Here is a 24,868-nt window from a genome sequence, read left to right as displayed (position 1 = left end):
CATCGGATGATGAGCATGAGAATGTTAAGTTCTGGGTTGCAAAAGAGGTGGAGGTGAGCATGGATGGCAAGGGAAAAGTTGCAACATTTACAGCACTTTGGTATGAGCCAAGGGGTAGGAAGGAGAACCACAATAACAATACACTGTATATTGGCTATTTGAAGAAGGAATGGGTTCCAAACCATGAAGTAGTTTCAGAGCTTTCCACAGAGATAGTCATAGTATCTTGGAAATCAAGGACAAAGAAAACAAGGAAGCACATGGGATATGATGTAGAAGAAAAAATAAGAATAGCGCTACCCATTATTTCACACATTACAGAGTTTTTGAAGATGCTCGCTAAGGAGAAAGTAGAAGGGAATAGCGTAAATGAAGAATGCCCATGACAATACCATTCAAGCATCCAAGCAACAAGTGATGATGAATCGGACATTCAAACAAACTAGTTAACTATTTGTACTTAACACATTTGTAAAGGTAGAATTGAGTTATTGAAAAGGTTGCATGTCAAACTCCTTTGTACAAAGACTCATGGAGAGCAATATTTCTTGTGAACATATGACATTGTAAAATTGCAAGCATAGATATTACTATTTTTGGAGCACATTTAAAGAGTGTTCTATGCCTCTTGTCTATTTTAACCTTTAAATTTTTTGGGCCTTTAAGAGTATTATAGTTTTCTACATCAAATTTTAAGTGCATTCTTTTGGATTAAATTATATTGATGTCTTTCTTTTGAAAGTGATTTTTCATGTATTTAAATTAATCACTCATGATTTTTTTAAAACGTGAATAGGATTGTTAAAAAGAAGAAGTACAAAAGTAGGATTTAATCGAAGTTTTTGCATTAGTATTGCACAATTATAGAGACAGATTGGAAAATTTTATTATGTGGAAATGATAGTGCCAAAAAGTGAACTTTTGATTCTTGAATGATATTTTCATAAAACTTTTCAATTGGGAATGATTTTTGGGATTAGTCCAAGAGTAGAAATATGAGTCCAAAATTAATGAAATAAGTGTTTATAATGGACAATGAGACATGTGAATAGTTTCCTAATAGCAATCATAGAATTGGATGCAAGTGATTTTACAAGGTCACATGATTGAATTAAAAAACACAAAGGTCTACTCATTGTTAACGGATACAAGAGTATGGAATTGATTATGATGAAACTTTTGCTTTGATTGCCAAACTGACAATAGTCAAAATAGTGATTTCCATAGCTACACAATTTAATCTACCGATGATGTTGAAAATGCTTTTTTGAATGAGTACATTGATGATAGAAGATCTACCAATGGCTTCACATTCTATCTTGGTTCTATAGCCATCTCATGGCAAAATAAGAAGCAACCCATAGTGGTCTTATTCCCTTCAAAAGCTAAGTATCATGCTACAACAAGCTCAACGTTCAAAGTTGTATTTTTCCAAAGTCTTGTTAAAATTGAGCTTGTTTGATGGAACCACCAACTCCCATAAATGTTGACAAGATGAGTAGTGTTTTCTTGGAAAGGAACGTATTTTTTCATGCTTGTACCCAGCACTTTGAGGTCCATCATCAATTCATCACAAAAAATATAATATTTGGAGAAGTTGGGTTGGTCTTTTTTCCAACCAATGTTGAGCAACCGGTAGACCTTTTCAAAAAGCCCTTGTTTGACAAAACTCTCTTACTTTAGAAAATCAACTTGCCATTTTCCAAAACCTCTTGCAGATTAAGAGGGGCCGTAAGTGATGGTAGGTTTCTCCTTTCCAATTTTGCTCCAACTTTTAGTAGCTATCTCAGCATAAAAATTCACAATTTGGGTCTTGTAGCAAATTTTTCTTACTGGGAGTGAGGTTCTTCATTTTGAAAATGAGAGCACCCTTGATTTTGGTTGAAAAAATTTTGATTTAGTAAAAAGTGCTATCGTTCATTGGTCAAGAATTTGAATTTTAAAAGCCACTCTTAGCTTGAAGTGGGCTTAAAATTGAGTTAAAATTAAACACTCTTAACATGTCAGCATGATAGCTTTGCATGCACCCTCTTTAGCTTGCTACCATTGTGGCTTTGCAAATTTATTTGTTGCAATGCTCAAGTTACCTCCTCTTTCTACCCTACCCTTGTTAGGGTGGATTGCTTCAAGTTGATGAAGGTTTTGCCCACATTGTTGTTGTGTCTTTATAAGCATTTATGGCCAAGTTAGATGTTATGGAATAGGGACCCTATGAGCCAACATTACCATGATCATTCAATCCTTGTCGCCTCTACTGGTTGGAGGGTGCTCATCTATGATTCTAATGGTTCACACCAACCCTTAGATCTAGGCAAGTGTCTCCTCCCCTTCTGACTAGAACTAGGTGAGCTCTTCCTTGAGAACATTGTGCTTGATTGTGATTTGCATTGATTTCAGCCTTTTCCGATTTTGCCTCTAGTTGCTTGACCTCTTTGTGATGATACTTGCAACAAGACCATAAACATCATGATTCCTCCTCAACCATTGTTGGGTCGTCGCCTGTTGTAACTTGTTCCTGTCAAGTTCACAATTGATCGTGGTCTTCCCACAAAGAGTTTTGTTCTTCCTAGAGCTTGTGGAGCTTCTACGCCAACTCAGTGGTCCTATTTTGTAGCTTAGTATCATTGGGTATGAGCTTGCTTGCATCCATCTCTTTTGAAGGTCAGCTTTGTGCTCATCATGTAGGAGAACTTGGAACCCTATGTACTCCTCAGCGCAGTAACTCACATGTCTAAGGATCTTGTAGGAATGTAGATGGACTGTCGAACTCCAAGCCATCCTTGTTGAGATCAATGCAAGCAATAGTAGCTGTCCACGTGTGTCACTCACATGGCTCCAGAGTTGTTGCAATCATGATTCTAGAAGGAAGAGAAGAGGGAAAAGGAATGGAAAGGAGAGAATGATAAGGGAGAAGGAAAACAAGATCAAACACCATTGAGGACAAGGGAGCTTGAGCATACAACAATTGAAGCTCAAAGTTGAAGGTCTTCCCTTTTATGTAATCCACCTTTTGAAGGGAAGGTCAACCCTCTACCGTCTCAGCTCTCCTAATCACTCTCTTGCTTCCTACTTGACCATTCTCTTGGAACCAATAAGCTTTGAGCCACAATTTATCTCCACACTTTGCTAATCAAAACTATGAAAATGATACAAGATGGCAAATTTGGCCATGTTAACCAATGCAATTAACATTTCCCCCTTCCTAATGTTGATCCATCCTTGGATCAACATGTGCAAAGGATGCTGAAAGATTATGCGGCCTGGATTACTTGATGGCCTTTGAGTAATCTTTGGAAGATTCATAAAAAATATAGTGGGGTTGCCAAAATCCGACATCATGCATGTCCTCAAATATTCAAATATGTTGAGCATGTAGGTTGTGGAGATGAAGGTACATGTGCATCATTGTTTGGATATCGCGTGCCCTTCTTTGATCATGGGGGTGCATGAAGGGGTATCCTATAACAAAATGATTAAGAGCTCACAAGAATGAACAACCGCTACCATGGTGGGGTTTGGAACTTTGGCATATGTAGCATTAAACTATTCCATCATCTCACCATCTCAAGGGTAGTCCAAGGTCGTCAGCTAAGGAATCTGGATTGCAATGCTTGTCTGCACAATGGCTTTTGGCTCTTGAAAAAGGTCCAAAATGGGTTCATCAGGGTAAAAGATAGATGATTCTTGGAGAATGCAACACCAACCCTAAATTTTAAGAATTATAGGGTATAGGGGCAAGTCAAAAAAGTTAGAATCATCTTCTAAAAAGAGGTCCCACTAAAAAATTACATGGCCAGAATAGGATGCATGTAGTGCAAGTGCTTTTCTAATAATGTTATTGTTGTGTGTGGGGGAAGTGGGTGCGTTAGATCTATGTGATGTTGGATGGAGGTGGCGGTTATTGAGTTAAAGTGGAAGTGCAAGGTGTCTTCTACTATGTGTGGGTGAAGAGCCTAGGATATTGAATGAGTCAATGCCATGAATAGCTAGCCATAGCCTTCATAAACTTAAACTCCATACTCTTCGTCGTGGCACTTGAATATGTCTGGAGCTGTTTGTTGGAGCTCGACCATAGCCTTCATAAACTCAAACTCCATACTATCAGTATATGTAGAATTTTGTGTGCAAAGCTGATGGTAATATTCTTTGGCTGCATAATTCAGACTGAAGCAATGTCTCATGGCCTCCATAATATCTAGCCATTGTGACCTAGAGGCTTCTACCACAAAAGGCAGTGTAACATTGTTTCCATTCAGTGATGAAAGGAGGTCAACAAAACCATGTTTTCTATAGTGAGGTAGTCTTGTTCCATAGGTTCTTGGAGGGGAGGTTCTACGACCCAATCATGCGACCACTAGGATGTGCCTTGTATCTTTTAAGGTACTCCCAATGTATGTGGATCTGGGAGTGGGTTGAGGGTCCTTTTGTAGGTCTTTTGGGGCTTGCATGCTACCTTGGCCTTGCACTGCCTCCATCTTTCGGAGGAAATTGCCTCCTATTTTGCTTCCGTCTCCTTGGAAGGTTGTGTCTTTGCTGGTTGATTTGACTCTCTGTGACCTTTTGCTAAGTTCTTATCTTGTTGGCTCTAGGTTCCTAGAGTACGAGGTGTGTGCAGGCATTCCATGGAACTCGGCCCTTGGATTACAACCTTGTTTTTAGCTATAAATTGAAATAATTTGCTGGAATGGCCAATGTGCAAGATGATAGATAACCAACATGAACGGCATCGGATTGCCGATCTTGTGTGGAGGCCATCTTTAGTTCTTGGAAGATGTAATTGGCCCAATTGGTGAGCTTTTGTGGGGGCTGGTGGAGGCAGGCAAGATGCGTTGCAGTGATGACATTGTGTTGGTTGGAGAAATTTACCTTCACGAAGTACTCTAGAAGGATTGATGAATTCTAGCTTTTGTAGGTCACTGAAGGGAATAATTCTTTCTACTTTTAAAGGGGTAGCTAATAAGTCCCTGTAGCTTTTCATGGAGATTGTAGAAGTTTTTAAAGGGCTCATTGACAACCAGAGTTGAAATGTGTTTTAGACCACGACGATGCCTAAGGTAAACATCTTTTCTTGGTTATTTGAGCCTTCAATATGTGTGGTGTTCATTTTAGCATTGGAATTTGCAATGAACTCCAATATCATTTTGAGATCCAAGTGACATCGGAGTCTTATGGCCATGTTACTTGATGCTTCAATATTTGCAATAGAAGCTTTTAGGCTTGGAAATCTGGATTCTGCAATTGACTTTGCTAACACAATGTTTGCACCATCTAAGTACAATTACAATACAATAGAAAAGGAAGCACTCACTATGGTAAATTGCAAAGGTTAGGGTGAAAAGCATGAGACTACATGTGAATTGATAGCTACACATGCACATTTAGGTATTGTGCACCTAGATGTACATGTGACTTTGGAAATCTTTTTTGCAAATGATAAACCATGAAGGAGTGTAATACTAGTAGGTTTCACTTGAAAATTTCCATCCCCTTTATTTATTGTAGCATGCATGCACTCAAACCTCTTAATAGAAGCTTAAAACACCATTGTCATGGAATCCCCCTCGTCGAGCTCCAACTTGTGGAACAATGCTCTTGCATCCTTGCTATAACAAGAGCTTGATCTTCTTGAAGCAAAATGCAAAATTAAGCCCTGTAGCTCTCTGCCCCTTGTCTCCCCTCCGCCTCTCATCTACCTCTCTGCCTTCCCCTGCACCTTGTTGGCCTTTGCCTTCTCCTGGGCCATGCCCCCTCGCCTTCCCTCCCCTTTGTCTTCTCCTTCCCCTTCTGCTCGCTCCTCTCCTTGCCTCTCCCTTCCCCTGTCCTTCGCCCCCTCAGCCCATCCTAGCCTCTTCTCTTCTCCTGTCTTGCCCCCTCACCTTTTCCCACCATTCTCTCTTTCCCGTTCCTCTCACCCGCCTCCCGACTACCTTCTCACGCGCCCCTCTCCCTCCCTCTCCTGTACTTGCCTCAGCCATCTCTTTACCTCAACCCTCCCCTTCTTCTCACCTCAGTCCTCCCCTCGTCCCTTTCATCGTCTCTGCTATCGCTCCTCTCCTCGCCTCCCTTCCCCTTGCCTCCTCCTCTGCCTTCTCTTCGCCTTGCCTTAGCCCTCCCCTCTCCCTCCCCTCTTATCGCTTCTCGTCATACACCTCTCTCAATTATCCCTTCCCTTTGCCCCTCTCTCCCTCTCAGCCCTCCCATCCCCTCGTTAGGTTACATTACATTAGCTGGTTAAGTTTGGTTACAGTGTAGCTTATGACAGTATATCTATGTATCTATGTACCTTACATTAATCAACATGGGTTTTCAAAATTTAAGGCGCATTTGTTTTTTGGTATGGCATTTTCATATGCATATATAAACAAATGTTGGCTTTGGAATCATGTTTGTTGGACTTGTAGACTGTAAGTTATAGATTTTAGAAATAAGATGAGCCATTATGTAAGGATATATGTAAGTATACGAGAAGTATACCAAGTTATGAGGTGTGGTAGAGGAGGGAACACCCTGATAAAGGGACATGCAACGTTAGTCATTATATGTTTTGAGCTAGCAAAAAGCAAGCCAATGTCTGAATATGAGAATGAACTAACATAACATGCATGTGTAAGGGTCAGTGCACACAAGCACGTAATGCACGGTTGGTGCTGTCTATACACACTCTAATAGATCGAATAGTTTGCTGCATTTACTAAAGGTCTGAACGTTTGCAGAGAGCTCATCATGTGGGAGTTGGCAACCTTTCATTGGTTTACCCATCAAGCTTTGTACCTTTGTGAGAGTGTTGAAGGCAGTTCCACCTACTTTGGGCGCCACATGCTAGCTTTTGATTGGCTAGAGTGAAATTTGAGCGCTGGTGCTAAAAAATGCAACCTCCTAAATGGAGGTGCGAATTCTTCAACCAAGGGCGCTCCATTGTACCTCATTTTTGGTGCAACTCGCAACCAGAGCTGCACTTTAGTGTGAGTGTGCACCAAGCCCTTAAGCATAACATGTGTGTGTTTTAGGAGGAGTGTGTGTTACGTACAAATAAAATCAAGCAGGAGTTATAGATAATGATCTATGAATGATTCATAGCTAAGAAGAGCAAGTGATGTAGATTAGAACTTATTAGGGTACGAGTGGGTGCATGGGTCCCAAAAAGGAAGATTTGAATGGGCCCGCAAAGAAGAACCGTTAAGTCAATAAGGACAAGCGAGAGTGGGGCCCAGATGATGTCAGCAGGTCTTGAATTGGGCACCTGCTGTCCGGGGAAAGGGGCGACAAATTTTTTGGGGCCTTTGCATAGGTACACGTGTAATCATACGTGGAGCCTTAGCCTTGCTAGCCAGCCTCTTAAATACAGCGGCGGCTTCCCATTGGGACACGTGACAGGAGCCAGAGTTATGGCGCCGCGTCTAGGTGTTACAGCCACGACGGCAAACGCGCTGGTTTGTACAGTGGCGTGCAGAAAGGAGACGTGGTGCAGACTTGGAAGGCCACGTTGCAGCCATGACGACGCACGCCCCTGTGCGTGGGTAGACCAGAAATAGAACGTGGAATACCAGGTGGCGTGACGGGGTTGGATAAGATATCAGGAAGATGAAAAGGGCGGGGAATGGGCAATTTGGGAGTTTGGGACACGTGACAGCCGCGTGGGCGCCAGCAGTGCGCTTTTGGGCAAACGTGGAAGCGACGTGGAGGGGAGGGGAAACAGACGTGGAAAGCCAGGTGGCGGGAAGTTTGGCACTTTTTCTGATAAGATATCCGGAGTGTGGGGGGACGGGGGAGGGGTAAGTTCAAGACCGGGGGAGCTTCCCGCCAAGTTAAGGGCCAAATCTCCCGCCAAGGTTAGGGTCATCGTCCCAAGTGAGAGTTAATAATAAGTGGTGAAGTGGCCTTCATTTTTGGAACACACGGGAGAGCTTGCGGGGGGCCGGCTATGGCGGATTCCAAGCTTTTGAACGCAGAGCTTCTGGCTATGGCGTTCTTCAAGGTCTGAGATCTCTTCTTCTTCCTTCTTCGTCTTCTTCTTCTTCTTCTTCTTCTTCTTCTTCTTCCTGGCTATGGCGGAGCTCGACCTCGACCTCGCTTCTCCTCCTCCACCTCTGGATGATGATCATCAGCTTCTTCTTCAGCAGCAGCAGCAGCAGCAGCAGCAGCTCCCTGCAGCTCCTCGATCCCATCCTCCCCCTCGCCATCGCCGTTGCCTCTTCCCTTCTCCTTCCTCCTATTCCCTTCCTCCCTCCCCCTCCGGCTGCTCCGCCCTCGGCAAGTCTGCCTCCCGCAAGCGAGGCTCCTACAACTGTGGCAAATGCGGCCAGCCTAAGCGAGGCCATGTCTGCATCGACGATCCCTCCTCCGAGTCCCCCGATTCCAAGCAGCAGCATCACCAGAAGCAGCAGCAGGAGGAGCATCACCAACAGCATCACCAGCAGCAGCAGCAGCATCACCACCACAAGCAGCACCACCTTCCTCACCTCCTTCGCTGGAGTTCCTTCCCCTCCTCGCCTTCTTCTTTCTCTGTCGACGACGATACCCAGCCTTTGCCCCTCCAAGATCGCTCCCACGACTCCGCATTTGCACCCCTCACCCCTGCTCACCCCCTCCACCACAAGGCTTCTTCCCGCTTCCGGCAAGCTTCGGCCCACTCTCGTCGCTTTGCCAAATCCCTGCCATCTTCTTCTCCCACCTCCTCCTGCTCTTCGAACGAGCGTTACAGACGTGCCTTGGTGACCTCCGCGAACCTGGAGGCGTCTGCGGATGCCGATTGCGTCTCGGCTGATAAGTGAGTGCAACTGCATTGTCGTGCTTCGTGCTTGTTCGGCCTAGCATCGTTGCTTTGGGAATAGATCTCTTTCATCTGCTAGTTACTGTCCTTTTACCGTGGATCTTTGCACTAACGTTTTCCTCCAGCTGCTTCCATCCGCTTAAGCTACCTGCATTATGTTACGTGCTGCTCTAAGACCGTCGGAAACCGCAACGGACTTTCTCAGTCCTTTTCATCTTTAATGACTCGCGCACCTTTAATCTTTGCTGCCTATTTTGCTTAGACTAACTTCGTTTCGGCCCAACAGCAGTCTCGCTTTGGAACCCAGTCCATGTCGGGAAGAGGCAATGCCGCTCGCTTGCATGGTGCAGATTCTTTCCCGTCTGTCTCCGCCAGACCTTGTAGCTGCCAGCAATATTTGTAGGCGTTGGCGCCAGTGCGCGGAATACGTCTGGGCAGCAGTACGCGAAGCCAACCTCTCTATTACTGCATCAAATATGGAAAACGAATTGTACCAGGACGATTACGTTCCCTTTTTCCTGCGAAAATGCTCAAATCTGAGACAGCTTAGTCTGAATGTTTGCAGGTCCGGCCTTTTTCATGTCCCCTAAGTCTTCTGTTTTCAAGTTTGCACGCAGGCTTCCTTGTATGCTCCTTAGTCTGTATAGAGTGGTTGCTTTTCTGTTTGGACGAACTTTATGAGAATCCTTTCTGATTAAACGTAACGGATGACAGTCAAATTGGCGATCACCTTCTCAAATGTATTGCCACCCTGAGCCCTCAACTTTCATCACTGGAAGTATCCTTGAAGGCGGGTGGCGTAAATAATGTATCCGGGTATTTTCCGCGAGCCTGCCTTGTTCTAGAGTACAAGGAGAGGCTGTTTTTCACTCACCTTAACTTCCGTGCAACATGACTAAAAACTTATAACATCGGATCGCAGGGAAGGTTTGAGAGTTTTTTTCTGGAGATGTAAAGCGTTGACATCTGTTAAGCTTGAAGGATGCCGCAACATAGTTGAACTTGAGCTGAGTAGTGCGCGCCTTCAAGTATTCTGGCTCACTGGCTGTGATCAGCTTAAGTATATGGTAAGTGCACTTACCGTCCTTGACTAAAAATACGGTCGATCCTTAAAGTTTTTTCAGAGCATTTGTGTGATTTAAAGGGTAGTTTACTGGATTGCAAGGACATAATATTTCGTCTCAAATTTAATTTCTGCCATAGTCGGCTGAGTTTGCCAACGGCCTCTGGCGCCATGCACGTACGGATATAAATTTTGAATGAAACATAGGGAAGTATCTCGCATTCCGCCTGATGCAGATCTTATGGTGTCGTAGAAGCTCTGTTTGTAGGACTTTGAAGACCTCACCATGGTCTTAAATTTTGAATTACAAACCTGTGTCGTAAGCTCACAAGATATTTCTTCTAAAGGAAAACAAAATGCGCAGAATTATACCATTCTTCTATGGATTGAGACAAAGGCTGTGAAGGGTTGGGTCTACTCAACAGAAGAGACATTTTTAATCTCAGAAAATAGAACTTTTAAAATTTAATGCATGTCACAATTTTTTGGGGAGAAATGTTCAAAAACTAGTCAGGTATTAGCAGAATTTGGGCAATGAGTTTATGCTTAATTTATTGTTGGTTCTGCTTCCAGTTGTTGAATTGCCCAACTCTATCAGAGCTGTCCCTAGATTTTCTGCCCCCTCAAGATGTGAATCTTGGAAGTCGAATAAATGATGATTCGAATACCGACAACCTGGCCGCTATTATGAAGACTATTGGAAACACTGCACGTGGACTGAGAAGGCTTCACGTGGCTTCTCCTTGGTTACATGATCGTGTTGTTTTCGCTCTCTTCAGCTCTGGGCTAAAGTAAGTATTTTAAAGCTGATTTGTGTAATTTAGGCCTCCGCTTCTTGAAGTCTCTGTTAATCCATGGCTGATAGCTAAGGTATCACTTTCATTTGAGATTCTATGTTCTACTAATTCATATCTGTGCAATCAGGTTACTACGTATGCTTTCTCTCACTTTTGGCTCGGGAATAACAGACAAGTCTGTAGCCGCAATTGCTACTAGCTGCCAAAGTCTGGAACTCCTTGACCTCAGTGGGTATGCTCTGGACCTTTGTCCCCTTTCTCTGTTGCACAATTGCTTGTATATATGTTGAAAGCTTTAAGAACAGTTAGCCTCTCTGTTTGCAGTAAGCATCTTAGAGGCCTAGTTCTCATACCTGCATCCTTTCCCAGACTCTTTCAAATCAGCTTTTAGTCTTTGCACCATCTTTGACCACCATGTTCGAATCAGTCATATCTAGCCATACAGTGCATTTGTAAAGGTTTGTAAAACTGATCATTATTGACAACACAAACAAACTGGAGATCACTGTAGCACTACTATTTAATTTAGCAAGGCCTGAAATGTACCGCAGATTCCAAGCTGTGCTTTGTCGTGCCATCCTTAAGCATTGGCTGCTTTGGGCCTTCACCTTGCCTCAAAAACTGGGCCTATCGCTGCCTAAATGTATGTATATTAATTTGGAGATTCTTCTAAAGCCTTTTAGATCCTGGCTGGTTCTAGCGACTGTATTTTCAAGTTTATAAACAGTCCGGTCATCACTGAGATGGACCTCCTTTTGGGCAAGGATGAGATGGGCCTCCTTTTAGGAAAGGATGATACGAGTATGCATGCATGCTGTCAGTCCAAAGGTTTTGATTGATGAGAGCTCCACTTGAATTGCTCAATGATATTAATGATTTCCAGTCGAATCTTGGAATCGATGCAAGACATGTACAGCATCTGTTTGTGTTGCTTCTTCGTGTTAAGTTTGGGCATCTCCTGGATTCAGCAACATAAGTGATACAGCAGAGATTGGTTAAACAAATCACTTGAATCATTACATAAAAAGATTGATCTTTTGAAATGATTGAAAATGGGAATTCTATGTGATGATGTTCAAAATGGATTTCTAGCAGGGTGCTGTGTCCTTTCTATTATTCCCCAAAGAGTTCCTGCCAGCTTCACTGAATAGCAAGCTCACCCTCAACCTTCATGCTCTTGTATGATCTCATGTCTACAGGTCGAGCATCACGGACAAGGCCCTGGAGCTTATCTATAAGTCATTTTCAAACAGTCTCTCCAAGCTTTTAGTTGCTCTTTGTCCAAAGGTCTCTCAAGGTATATGTATGCTGCTTTTAATTTTAGCAAGTATCATGTCTTAGTTTCTGGAAATTTGCCTATTAGCCTGTAATTATGTGAATTCTTTAATGTCTTGCTGACCGTGTCGATGTGTGCACTCGCTGTAGTTGGACTTCAGATGGCAGTTTCTCAGCTTCCTTCGCTACAACTTCTAGACTGCGGAAGGGTTATGGTTGACAATGGCTCTGCAAGAAATGATGTTCATATGGATGAGTTAGAGCACTTTGAAATTGATCCAAACGACTCAGCTGGTGCTTCATTCCAAAATATTTCTAAAGGAGCTAAATTTAGTGCGTTGAGTCTGCAACATTTACGTCTTGAAAAGCTCAGTCTTTGGGGCTGTTCTGGACTCCAGGTTAGTTACTCATAGAATCGGCTTGTTCGAGGAATTGTAATTTATTTTGGCTTGATTAAAACAATCCTTGTGCGAAACCAAAAGCGTGAGTTTGTATCTCTCCTACGTACAAGTGTTGCACGCTTGCTTGTTGGTCTGTAATGAGAGGTACTGAAAAGATGCTGTTATATTTCTTCCAGGTGCTTACGTTGGATTGTCCAGGACTCCTGGATCTTAATTTGACGGGTTGCTCAAAGCTGAAGCCTGGTTTGTTGAGAAATCCTTTTACCCATTCCGAGTCCGGTTTTGAAATATCAACTCAATTAGCAATGATCGTTATGGACAGTAATTTAGGGGGCAGTCAGGGCTATTTTGCATGATAACAATTCCGTATGCAATTGTCTGAAGTCAGAAGATTTAAATGGACATGCATGGCCGATTTGCTAATAAGTCTTGTCCTGATTATTCCTGGGATTTGATTGCATCAGAGAGACTAGAATTGCTATGTCCATCTTTGAAAGACATTTATGTTGGCAAATGTGAGGAGAACTTGCTCGGGGTGATTAAATGCCAGGCAAGGATCCTTTTCCTGGTGATTGAATCACTTTTGACTTTAAAAATCTAAAATTTGATTACATGTCTGACAGTTATTTCACTGCTTACAGGTGGAGCAGTCCCTTTTTGAGCACGATTTCCCATTATCTGTATCACGCCAAGCTGACCGGTCAAAGAGGGTGCAAGCACCCCGAATCAGAAGCATTGTTTCCAGTTGACATAAAACGTTCTTTTACAACATGATACATCTCTGATCTTATCTTCTTTGCCAGTGCGCTGGAGAAAGTCTCACAAGCTAGGAATCTACAATTTGGATTCAAATTATTCATATGGGGACAGATCCCACGGTTCTGTGAATATCTGGGCGTAAATGATTTGTGGGAGCCCGAGTTTTATTTTTTTTGGAGAGATGTCATGACCTACCTGGTTTGTGATTGTTAAGCTCTAAGCTGATTACGAGCCTGAGCCTGTCAGCATCTTCCAAACAGTATCATTGCAACGGAAATAACGGGAGGTTTGAAATTCCCTTTCAAAAAAAGGTGAAATGTTATGTAAAATGAAATTAGCAACTTTCTGATGCAATAAACTGAGTTATTGTGTACAACAGCTCTTCCCCGGTTTTCTTGTTAGAAGGTTTTTAATACAAGGGACACTCTATGAAAATTTAAATCTAATTCTATCATCGACAAAGGGAACCCTAAGATTCCAGCTGCAAAAGGAGGCGCTCTCTTGAGCTAGTGGGTGAGGTCTGCCAATTTAACCTTGGTAGCTTCAGAAAGTCCCCATGTTGAACCAATACAGGGGTCCTATTAACAACAGAAAAAATATGGCTAAAACTTCCTGTAAACGTGCTCTATGGAATTACCTTAAACGAGCTTTCAATGTTTAGACAGTTTTGTTCCATTAGACTAGAAACTTCAATCAAGGGAGGCAATAGAGTAGGGTTAGTGTTTATAGAAAACGCTGGTCAATTTTTGTTAAACCTCTTCCCTCTTCCTCCTTTATATGGCTCAATAAGTCTTATGCATTATCCGCTTTATCCCCCTCCTCTCCTTTATTGGCTGGTTAAAAGGAATTTGCATTTTTTCACTACATAAAGGGCATAAATCTTACCTTGATGTCCATGAACATGCTTTCAATTGTGGGGATGTTCCTAAATATTCAAAGACTGGACGTTTGCAAACTTCTAAAGTGTGTTGCACAATAGCGAAAAATACCTAAGTTCAAATTTACAATCTAGGAAAGATAAACATAGTAAAATTGGATGGCCTTGTGAGCTATCCTATCTTGGAATAAGTGGTTGTGACCAATCTTAGAGAAGATGAGTTGGCCACCTCCTTGCTCTTCCCATGTTCCTACATTGTGCCTTCTTTTATGATGGCTTAAGGATGGTGTGTAGGAGATTTTATGCTAAGATAAAGGTTTTGAGCTTTAAGAAAAGCATTGCGTCAAGAAGATCAAGTGCTAGCTATAGCAAGGGGGCAAGAGCATTGTTTTGCAAGTTGAAGCTCAAGGAGAGAGATTCCATAGGAGTGTTATGGTTCTAGTTTCCAAGCAAGCTTCAATTAAGAAGTTTGAGGCTGTGCTTGGTCTAATAAGTAAATTGGAGAAGAAAAATCAAGTGAAATCTACAAGTATTGCACTCCTTCATGAATTTAGCACATGTACTTCTAAGTGCACAATACCCAAATATGCATATGTAGCTAACAATTCACACGTAGCTATCACGCTTTTTCACGCTAACAAAAGATATATTGAAGCTATCTAGAATAGAAAGTCAATAAAAGATGTAATTGCTTAGAAATGTTCACTTAAAAAGATAATTCACCATTGTCACCTTGGTAGGTAGTATCATGTCTTGGCATTTAAATAAGGTATTACAATTTTTCTTGGCATCATGTCTTGGTTTGCATTAAATATAGCATATAATGGGCATGAAGGAGTATTGGGGTCAATAATTAAGATATTGGAATCAATGTGGGCAAGTCGATTGGGGCTACATTGGGGGATGTTGAAGGTGGATGATACTTGGTGTTTCATGTGGATGCTTTTCGTATAGGCAATAGTCTAGTTACATCATCTTGATTGTTGACATTGTTGTTGGTGCGATTGTGTTGGCTCTTCCATAGTTAGTCTTGAATCCAAGTCTTGTATCTAACTCTTGCTCCAACCGATCCACTTGGCCTTGCTTAGTCTTGATTGCATCAAAACTTGGTTCCTCATATCCTCCTATGGCCATACTTTGCCAAGGTTGCATTGGAGCAGGTTTATAATAATTCATCTTGGCCATGCTCCACCACAACATTTTGTGGACTCTTGTCATTGTCGTAGAACCATCTTACTCTTTACTTGTCATGGGAATTATATTTTTCGTATATCTTGCTTTGGATATTATTTTATTTTAATCAAGTGTGACTATGGCAAAGTATTCCATAGGAGTGCACCGGACGCAGTGGGGGTCCTAGTGGATGCTTTGTGTGGTTAGTTGGGGATGCCTAACTAGCTTGTGTTTTGCCATGCTAGATGGTCGGTATTGTTGGTGATTTCATGTTAATACCGATGCTGCTAGTTTAATTGGTGTTGTGCTCGACTATTATACTTTGAGCGTGATTATGTTGGGATTCATTGATTTAGTGATTCGTTTAATCGATTGTTAATAACTAATGTAATTGCCAGCTTGAGTACAGGTGATGGAACTAATAGTGAGGATTGGAGTTAGTTCGAGGGTATCGATTGAGGTGTTGTACGGTGCATCTTTTATGGCCATGGGTCAATTTTGTATTTCTTTAATATTGCAAAGTTTGAGTAATATATTTTGGAGATGACATAAATGAATTTTGGGCCCAAGAGGCTATGTAAAGCAAATCCCTTATTTTGGAAGAGAGGGATAATTTTGGCTCCTTCTGCTTTTATGAAACATTATAAATGCTTTAGATGAGGAAGCGTGAGCCACTCATCTAGGGGGGGGGATTGTACCCAATCTGCTTGTCACTATTATTGTGTCATTTTCTTCTTCTTGTCCAATTGAATTAAGTGGTGTATTCGTGTGGAAGGTTTCCTTTTTGGTTTCATTACCACCCTTACAGAGCATGATAAAGCTTATCGATTCAATCTTTTTGGCTTCCCTTCTTTGCTTGTAGTGCTTTAGCAAAATTTTGAAGCACATTGCAACAACTTTATGCTATTTGATGTATTCTCATAGAAAGTAAAAACATGGTTGTATACCTTGCTTCAAGCATTGGTTCATAGAATGTACCCATGTGTTGTGGTGCGACTGCGTGGGTGGAATACACAATCAAGGACTGTTCTCATTAGGTAGTATCTTGTCATTTGATGATGAAGAACTTGATCAATAAGATGGTGTGTAATTGCTACTTTCTATATGGCTCTTCCTAGATATTGGTCTTCCTAATTGCTTGTTTTGGCACTTGGGATTTGAATGCTCATGCGGCTCTTCCTAATTGCTTGTTTTAGCACTTGGGATTTGAATGCTCATGCGGCTCTTCCTAATTGCTTGTTTTGGTACATGGGATTTGAATGCTCACTTAGGAGTCATGCTATCATCTTCACTCATAGGACCACTTGGCCTTATTATACCAGATTAACAAAATATGACCCAAAGGAGATGGGCAAGATGGGTGAAATTATTGCTAGAGGTTAATATATACAAATACAATCTAGAAAAAGGCTCATTGTGTGGAAGATTGATGTCCTAGATGCCTATGCACTAGACAGAATCAATAGTAGTAATCTAGCTACCTAATGCCTCATTGTTAGATGTCAAAGTGACCAACCCTAATTCTACTCGATAGGTGGTAGCATGCTTCAATCCAACATCTTACACGTACAGATTAGGAATGGGATGATCATGAATAATTATATGTACTTAAGAATCAATTCTTACATGTACAAATTAGGAATGGGATGATCGTGATTACTTATACATACTTAGAAATCAATTCTTGTCCAACCAAGGACATAACCAAGGACATTCAATAATATTCATGAATGTGAACTCCTTCATTTGCATTCAAGTTGGCCCATAAATTCCAATTAGGTTGCACTTCTGTTGATGAGCCTTTGTTTCACACTCAAATCACTACATTCCCTCAAACCAATCATGTATTTCTTGCTTTCTACTCCACATACAATACAAACTTTTGAGCAAGTACTGTTGAAAGTCTTTTATTCAATTTTCCATATAGAGTGCTTCCTTTTCTATTGTATTGTAGTTGCACTTAGGTGGTGCAAACATTGTTGGCAAAGTCAATTGGAGAATCCACATTTTCTAGCCCTAAATGGATTTTATTGCAAATATTGAAGCATCAAGATATACATTAAAAATGAGATTCTATATTTTTTGACTGAAGATCTAAAGCTGCAACCCCTTTACTCTCCTCTTGAAGAGTAATATCTTGTCTTCCAATTCCTATGCTTCGTCAATAACTTTGTCCCCTGCTTCAAGATTGTTTTCTTCTTGGAGATCTTCCTCAGCCTCTTCTGGCGTTTCTTCATCATGAGTGAGATGTAGGAACATACTAAAAGAAAAACTCTCCTCCAAGAGCATGCATCTTTTGGGATGAATAGTGCAATTTTCCTTGTGTGATTGGGGTAGGGTATTAAATATTCTATTCACAGAAATCCTCAACTTCTAATCCTTAATCAAATCCTTGACGTGAATACAGGCCTTGTCTGATATGACTAGCCTACCCTTATTTGTAAGCTTCTCGAATTCTCCCAGCTCCTCTGCTGTAAAATCCGTGTGCACCTCCAATACGGTAGCATGATCTAGATCTTTGTTCCACATCTCATAGAATAGGTGGAATTCATGCTGAGCATTGCATTTCTCAAGAAACTCAAAAAGCAGCAAATTCAATGGCTTCTTGTCTTCTTTTAAGGTCTTTCCCTTGAACTAGATCGTTCTTTTTGCAATAGGCATGTCCTTGACACCAGCCTCTTCCTTACCATCTATCTTGTTTGTTTCTTCTCTTTGATAGGATGTACTTGCTTTTTGCAATCTCCTCTTCTTTGAAGGAGTTTGTGATTTTTGCACTTCACCTTGCATCAAAAAATAAAATAGCTCTCTCTCTCTCTCTCTCTCTCTCTCTCTCTCTCTCTCTCTCTCTCTCTCTCTCTCCCCCCTTGACCCCAAGTTTCTTTCCATGTACAATTTTTCGTAATGTAGATTTTGGAGGTTAGGGAAGGAAACAAAAGTAGGATTGGGGGGGGAGACACACACACACACACACACACACACACACACACACACACACACACACACACACACACACACACACACACACACACACACACAGAGGGAGGGAGGGAGGGAGGGAGGGAGAGAGAGAGAGAGAGATGTGTGAGAGGTGGCTTCCCTTTGTCTGAGCTTTCCATCTTGTCCTTACACCTCTTTGCATTGCTCAAGGGATCGGTAGTAGCCTGACAAGGGACGAGAATGGAGGGGAGGAGTTCCGTGGACGAGGATAGAGAATTGTACCGTGAGGGTAGGGTGCAGGGAGAGGTGCAAATGGAGGATGAGAGCACACGAAGGATGAAGGCACACAAGGGAGGGGGCACGTGAGGGAAGGCTGTGGGAGGAGGGCATGTGGATGAGGTAGTCTATAGAGTATACGAGGGCACCAGGATCAAGGCGAGGGGACATTAATACATGCACGTGATCCCATCTACTCACACTGATTTCACATGTGTGATTACATGTGCCACGAATGTATCCATGATGGAGCACATGTTCCAACAATTAGATTCTTAATCAACTACCACCTTCTTCTCCACCTCCACCACCTACTTGCCACTAGGACACCCAATAGCTTCCCTACATGCTACTAGCTCGTTATTCCCTTCTCTCTCTCTCTCTCTCTCTCTCTCTCTCTCTCTTCATTCTAGTTTGCTTGCTTCCACTGGACCTTCAAAATATGAGAAAATTGTACAATGTGCAACACAATGCGATTCGGGAGGTGAAGAACTTCCCAACCTCCTAGATCGTGTTCTGCTGCACATTCTACTTTATGCTTAGATTTTGCAAGTTCTCTCTCTCTCTCTCTCTCTCTCTCTCTCTCTTTCTATCTCATCCTACACCTTAACTACCTTTCTTTCCTTCTAGCCTCCAAAATCTACATTAAAAAAAAGTGTACAACGTAATGCGATTTGAAAGGTTGGAAAGTCTCCAACTTTCCATATTACATTCTATTGCACATTGTTCCTTCTACTCAAGTTTCGGATGGTTTAGATCTCTCTTTCTCTCTCTCTCTCTCTCTCTCTGTCTCTCTGTCTCTCTCTCTCTCTGTCTCTCTGTCTCTCTGTCTCTCTCTCCTCTCTCTCTCCCTCCCTCCATCCAAGCTTTGTTTTCCTTACCTGGCTTCAAAAATTTTACTACAAAAAAGTTTGCAACAAAATGTGATTTGGAGGGTTTGGAAGTTCCCAACCCTCCAAATCGCATTCTATTGCACACTTTTCTAAATAGAGTTTTTTGAGGCCAGAGAAGAAAAGAAAACTCAGATCAAGAGAGAGAGAGAGAGAGAGAGAGAGAGAGAGAGAGAGAGAGAGATCCCAACCCTTCTATACTCTTTATGCAAGCTTCAAGTTTCAAGATAGCATTGGCACCAGTGTGGTAATGTTATATTTTCTTTGCATAAAAATGTTGCAGGTAACCAGGTCATCTTATCTAGAATCAAGTTGTCTATCTTCATCTATTCTACCTCTCTTTTCCTCCCTGACATCCATGTAAAAAATGGCATGATTGGCTAGAGTGTATTGTAATGCACTCTGGTCGAGAAAGTTTTTTGCATGTTAGGGAGGGAAAGAGAGGTAGGAGAGGATTAGCTTATTTGTAATGCTCTTCATTGTGTAGTAGTAATTAGGGATCTATAGCAATGGCAAGGACAAATAAAATTTTTGGAAAGAAAGAGCACGTTCCATCGATAGCAAAAATTGTGTGGCAGCATCATCTAAATGATGAACTCATGCAAGGAAGAGAAATCCAATGCACCTTCTAAAAGAAGCAAGAAAGAGGAGATTCAAACAAAAAGTGACAGTTTTGAGAGAGATCTAGAAAGCTCAAATGGCTATGGGATTTCACATTCCTAAGGTGCCTTTCCAAAGGCTTGTCCAGGAAGTGTGTGACTACTAGAGCCTTGGCTGTAGGTGGCAGAGAAAATCTATCTGGGTGCTGCAAGAGGTTGCAGAGGATTTTTCTATAGAGTTGTTTCAAGACACAATGCTGCTTGCTGTCCATATCCACAGGGTTGCAGTCATAAACATGGACATGGATACCCTCAAATTGGTGAGGTGGAGACATGACAGGCTCTTTAAAGCTATAGATTGGTCAGATGCCAAGATGAAAGATATTTTGTTGATCCTGCCTGCAAGAATGCCAAGTAGATGAGTTCAAAGTACAAGAGGTGACACACAACAGAGACACCATAGCAAAGACCGCTTTTGAAGAATAAAAAAGGGAACATATGAGGGAATAGAGGTAGAGGCCTCCTCCATCCTCTTCCATCATCAATGAAACTACAAACTTAGAGTTTGAGATTCTATAGAGGTTGAATAAACTAGGATAAACTATTTTTATTAGTATTCAAAATGCAGATTTAGTTAGAGAGTTTAAGATTACAGACGATTGTATAAAAGCACTAAGGCATAGGGATGGAGAAGTCACAGATACACTCATCCTTGTAGCACTCTGGTAAGTTTGTATTTTTTAACTAGTCTTAAGATAGCCAAGTGTTTTTTATATCATTATTAACTAGTTCAATGTTTTGTAGCATGCTCAAGAAAAGATTGCATGAGCCTATTCAATAATGTCTACATATTGTGGACCTTGCAATCTCTTTCAAATCAAGAAATCACAAAGAACCACTTGAGTAGATCACAAAATGGTTCATGTATTGTGATTTCCAGGTAGTTTCTCTTGTGATCATCCCCTACCACTCAAAGTAAGTGATTAGTCATTTATGCTAATATAAGGGCTTAAATATTTCTATTAGAGCTCTAAAGTCTAATCTATATGCACCTTCAAATGTAGTCAACATTGGAGTTTGCTAGCACTTCATCTACCATCACGAGGGTGCTTTTGTTTCAACTCCATTGAAAATGCTCATAGGAAAATGATTAGAGGATTTTTTTTGTAGAGAACTGCTTATAAGATTATGTCATTTCCACTGCTCTAAAGAAATGATTTAATTCATTGGATCATTGCCCCCAAAATCTCACAAAGTTAGGTGTAATTGAACCCTTGCACATGGAGGTAAGACTAGAAATTCTCTTTGTCCTGTGAAGATCATTTTTGAACTTTATCCATAGATCTTTAAGCTAAATATCTTCGGCATGGTTTATAGACACCACAACAGAATGATGCACATTCTTGTGGGTGGAGGGTTTTGATAAATAGAAAGTACATTCTAGATAGTCATTTTGAGGAGATTGCACCATCAATTGTAAGTACCATTAGATTTCCATTCCTGTATTAAAAATTGGTATATAACAATAATAAACTGAATTTTTGTTGCTACTTGTGTAGATAAACGAGGATAATAATTATGCATACTATGTATAGAACTTTAGAGCTAGAATGATTATAGATCTTCTCCAATATGCTTCTTCAGCACCAAAAGTAAAGTGTACGCAGGCAGAAAGGTCAAAGACAATGGGAGAGGTCAACCCAGAGCAGGTTGAGGAGCCTCAAGACGCTCCACCAGATCAGACTCATGTACAGGTGTAGGAGCCTCAACCTCAAATGGAGGACCCTACACCGGACCCTCCATGTCAAGATACTCAGCTTTCACCTCAAGATACTGAGCTTGCACCTCAATACCCTCCACAGGATCAACAACTTCCTCAAGACCCTTCATAGAATCAAAAACTTCCTTAGGACCCTCCACAAGATTGTCTTCCTTAGGATGAGCCTATGAATGAGGTCCAGGCTCAAATATGAGTTGAGAATTAGACTAGATTGCACATTGTACTTCCCTTGAGGGGTTCTTAATATATATTAACTTCTTTTGATAGTCATGTATGTAACATAAAGGAATATGCTTTGGAAATGGTACCCTCTGTCTCCATAGCCATGTCATGAAGAGAGAGAGAGAGAGAGAGAGAGAGAGAGAGAGAGAGAGAGAGAGAGAGAGAGAGAGAGAGAGAGAGAGAGAGAGAGAGAGAGAGAGATGACTCATGAATATGGAAATAAAATTTATTGTCATTTATCGATATAAATATTTTAAAGGCATGTAAAATGGAGAGATTACAAATAGAGAGTGCATTAAAACTGATCACCGTATTAACAATGTCATTGTATAGATGACTATGGGATACAAAAGATCATTGAATCTTTGTTGTTCTTGCTCTTCATTAGAGCTTACAAAGAATGATTAGTCCTTTGTTCCCACTTATCACCTTACATCCAAGTAGTGATAGTCTGTACCCCCCAAATAAGCTTCCATCTCAGGAACCCCCACAATGTCATCAATAGTTGCCTCAATAGCAACCTTAAAAGTATGAGTTGATTAGGAAAGAGAAATAGCATCCTGTCATTTACAATAGAGTAGAAACACATGTACTTTACTATCATTTTCATGTACAAAAATCATTGGTCTTTAGTACCTGTAATTGCCAATTTTGGTTTATCTCAATAACCCATTTTGGATCTCTCTACATTGAATTGTACTTTCTCTCCTTCGAAGAATCTATTAATATGTACTTTTAACAAATTACTAGAGTTAATTAATAAAACATAAGTATTAAATTAAATAAACACTCCAATTTTACCTTCTTGTTGTTGAGCATGAATGCAAATCTTGCTGAAACACTTCCTTCTATCTGCATATGAATGTAACGGCACAATTGGTCAAGTGTACATTTTTGTCTCAGTGATATAACACTCAACAAGTTTCCATTCTCATTAGCTGTTATGTCAATTGATTTATTGTTAGAACCAACGAGTTTGGATCTTGATCTAATGGAATAAGTTGGTTTCCAATCGACCTACTCCATTTGGAGTAAAAGGAAAATATAAAATTGTGTATCGCAGTCATGTCTTTTAGTTGTGCCAAGCTAGGAACAACCTCACAGTATAGTGAGTTGGATGTTAGCTTGTCCCAACCATCATCGAAGAAGTGCTATTGGCCTTATAATTAAGCATTGTTTTACAATCTTTAATTGCCAAATGATTGAATAACTCAACAAAAATTGTGACTCGCATGCAAATGTTTATTTTGCAAATTCTAGCTCCAATACCAGCCCATAAAGAGCATTGTACTTTTGTAAACAACTTGTCTCTATAGCCCTATGTCACATTACCTTGAGGAATTGGCCAATCAGTGGTGTTCCATGCTGGAAGGTCTAGTTTTTCATGACACGATGTGTGTTGCCCTTGTCCAGTAGTTGGTAAAAATGATCATAAAAATAGATACCTAATTGAGCAAGCTATGTTGCAGATTTACCAGGATACTACAATTCCCCAATGGATCCATGTAACACTTCCATGAATACTAAAATGCCACTGCTCATAGGGTATATATCTGAAGAACAAAGAAAACAAAGTGAGTAAAATATAAACCAAAATTTTTTTAGTTATGTTATATAAACTCTCAAAGAAGTCACTTACAATTTGGTATGTGCTATGAAGATAGTGCATGCACACATGCGGAATCAATATTTCCAAAATTTTTTTCATCCTTTGTTCTAAAATCCTTGTCCAAGATGTTAAAAATTTATTGCCTGATCATTTCCATCGAGTTGCTTTAGCACCCATCTTCCTTTTTATATGGTCAATGTTTGCCAAGGACCTTCAATAGTGACCCTGCTTGCAATTTCTATAGAAGAAATAGAAGACACAGGTCGGTGAGGTAAAGGGCTCACATTTAATCTTCATCCTCAAGGCTTTGACCATACAATGCTTTTTACAAGTGTGGAAAAGTGATATTGAAAACTTAAAGAAGATAATCTAATCCTAGGACATGAACACCTTAAGATTCAAAGAAATTGATTGACAATTCAACCTAAGACTTGAACACCTAAAAATTCAAAGAAACCAATTGACAACACAAAGATAAAAGTTATATATTAGTCTGTGGCACTTTGAATCAACATTCCATTTTGGGGTTTTATAGCCAAAATGAAAGCTACATTCTCATTTATGGCCAACAAGGCTAAGGTAAAGTTAGGAAACACTTGGATTTTTGTGGCATTTTTGGTTATCCTCAGCACGCTCCTTCTTAGCCTATGAAAGAAAATCTAGTTGGTTGTCCTCACCACCATCTCCTTCTTATCCTATCGAATACAAGTAAATCTAAAACCGTAGCATTTGAGAAATCAAAAGAAGACATCTGTTGACATTCTCATTTATGGCCAACAAGGCTAAGGTAAAGCTAGGAAACACTTGGATTTTTGTGGCGTTTTTGGTTATCCTTAGCACCAGCTCCTTCTTAGCCTATGAAAAAAAATCTAGCTGGTTGTCCTCACCACCATCTCCTTCTTATCCTATCAGATACAAGTAAATCTAAAACCATAGCATTTGAGAAATCAAAAGAAGACATCCATCAAAAACAATCCAATCCAAAATTGGAGCATTTGTAAACTGAAAGAAACAAGCAAAGACCTCATGTTTATACCTTGGTATTCGATACCTAGATCAACATAGCATTTTGTATAAGGATGTATAATTGTGATTTCCTATCACCACTGAAATTTTTAAAAAGAAAATCCAATTAAGAGCTTGAACATCTAAAATATCAAAGAATAGTAATGGATGAGAAATACAAGTAGGAGAATAAGTTTAGGAAGGAACTCACATTCCAGTCCTGGAAAATTCAAAAAGCATGACTCAACATGCCAATTTGTACAAGAGCAAGAGAGAGAGAGAGAGAGAGAGAGAGAGAGAGAGAGAGAGGGGCAGGGGGGAGGGAGGGAGGGAGGGAATAGTTGACAAAATATGAAGAGGGGAGAGGAGAAGAGTGGAATGAGGAGCGAGGGCATAGCTAGAGAGCACACCACAAATGACTAATTGTGCACTAGA

At 40.8% G+C, this 24,868-nt stretch overlaps 1 protein-coding gene across 2 annotated transcripts; it reads left to right on the top strand.

The window, feature by feature from the left end:
* Nucleotides 1–7,918: 7,918 nt before the first annotated feature.
* On the top strand, nt 7,919–13,342 carry FBL17 (RNI-like superfamily protein). Of its 2 annotated transcripts, none has more exons than XM_087372905.1 (11): nt 7,919–8,767; nt 9,060–9,335; nt 9,485–9,586; nt 9,693–9,837; nt 10,407–10,624; nt 10,758–10,862; nt 11,830–11,927; nt 12,056–12,303; nt 12,483–12,549; nt 12,771–12,856; nt 12,948–13,342. In XM_087372905.1, exons 1-11 carry the CDS (start codon nt 8,046–8,048, stop codon nt 13,053–13,055), a joined length of 2,175 nt encoding a protein of 724 aa, XP_087229031.1. In that variant the 5' UTR covers nt 7,919–8,045; the 3' UTR covers nt 13,056–13,342. The 2 variants fall into 2 exon arrangements, with proteins under 2 accessions (XP_087229031.1, XP_087229030.1); XM_087372904.1 differs by having other exon boundaries at nt 9,057–9,335.
* Nucleotides 13,343–24,868: the final 11,526 nt, after the last annotated feature.

The sequence above is a fragment of the Dipteris shenzhenensis genome, chromosome 3 (assembly GCF_047967505.1).
Source record: "Dipteris shenzhenensis isolate YYH24624 ecotype China chromosome 3, Dip_SZ_1.0, whole genome shotgun sequence".
Taxonomy (NCBI): domain Eukaryota; kingdom Viridiplantae; phylum Streptophyta; class Polypodiopsida; order Gleicheniales; family Dipteridaceae; genus Dipteris; species Dipteris shenzhenensis.
The sequence above is the reverse complement of the archived record's forward strand: the minus strand, read 5'-3'. Positions and strand labels throughout refer to the sequence as shown.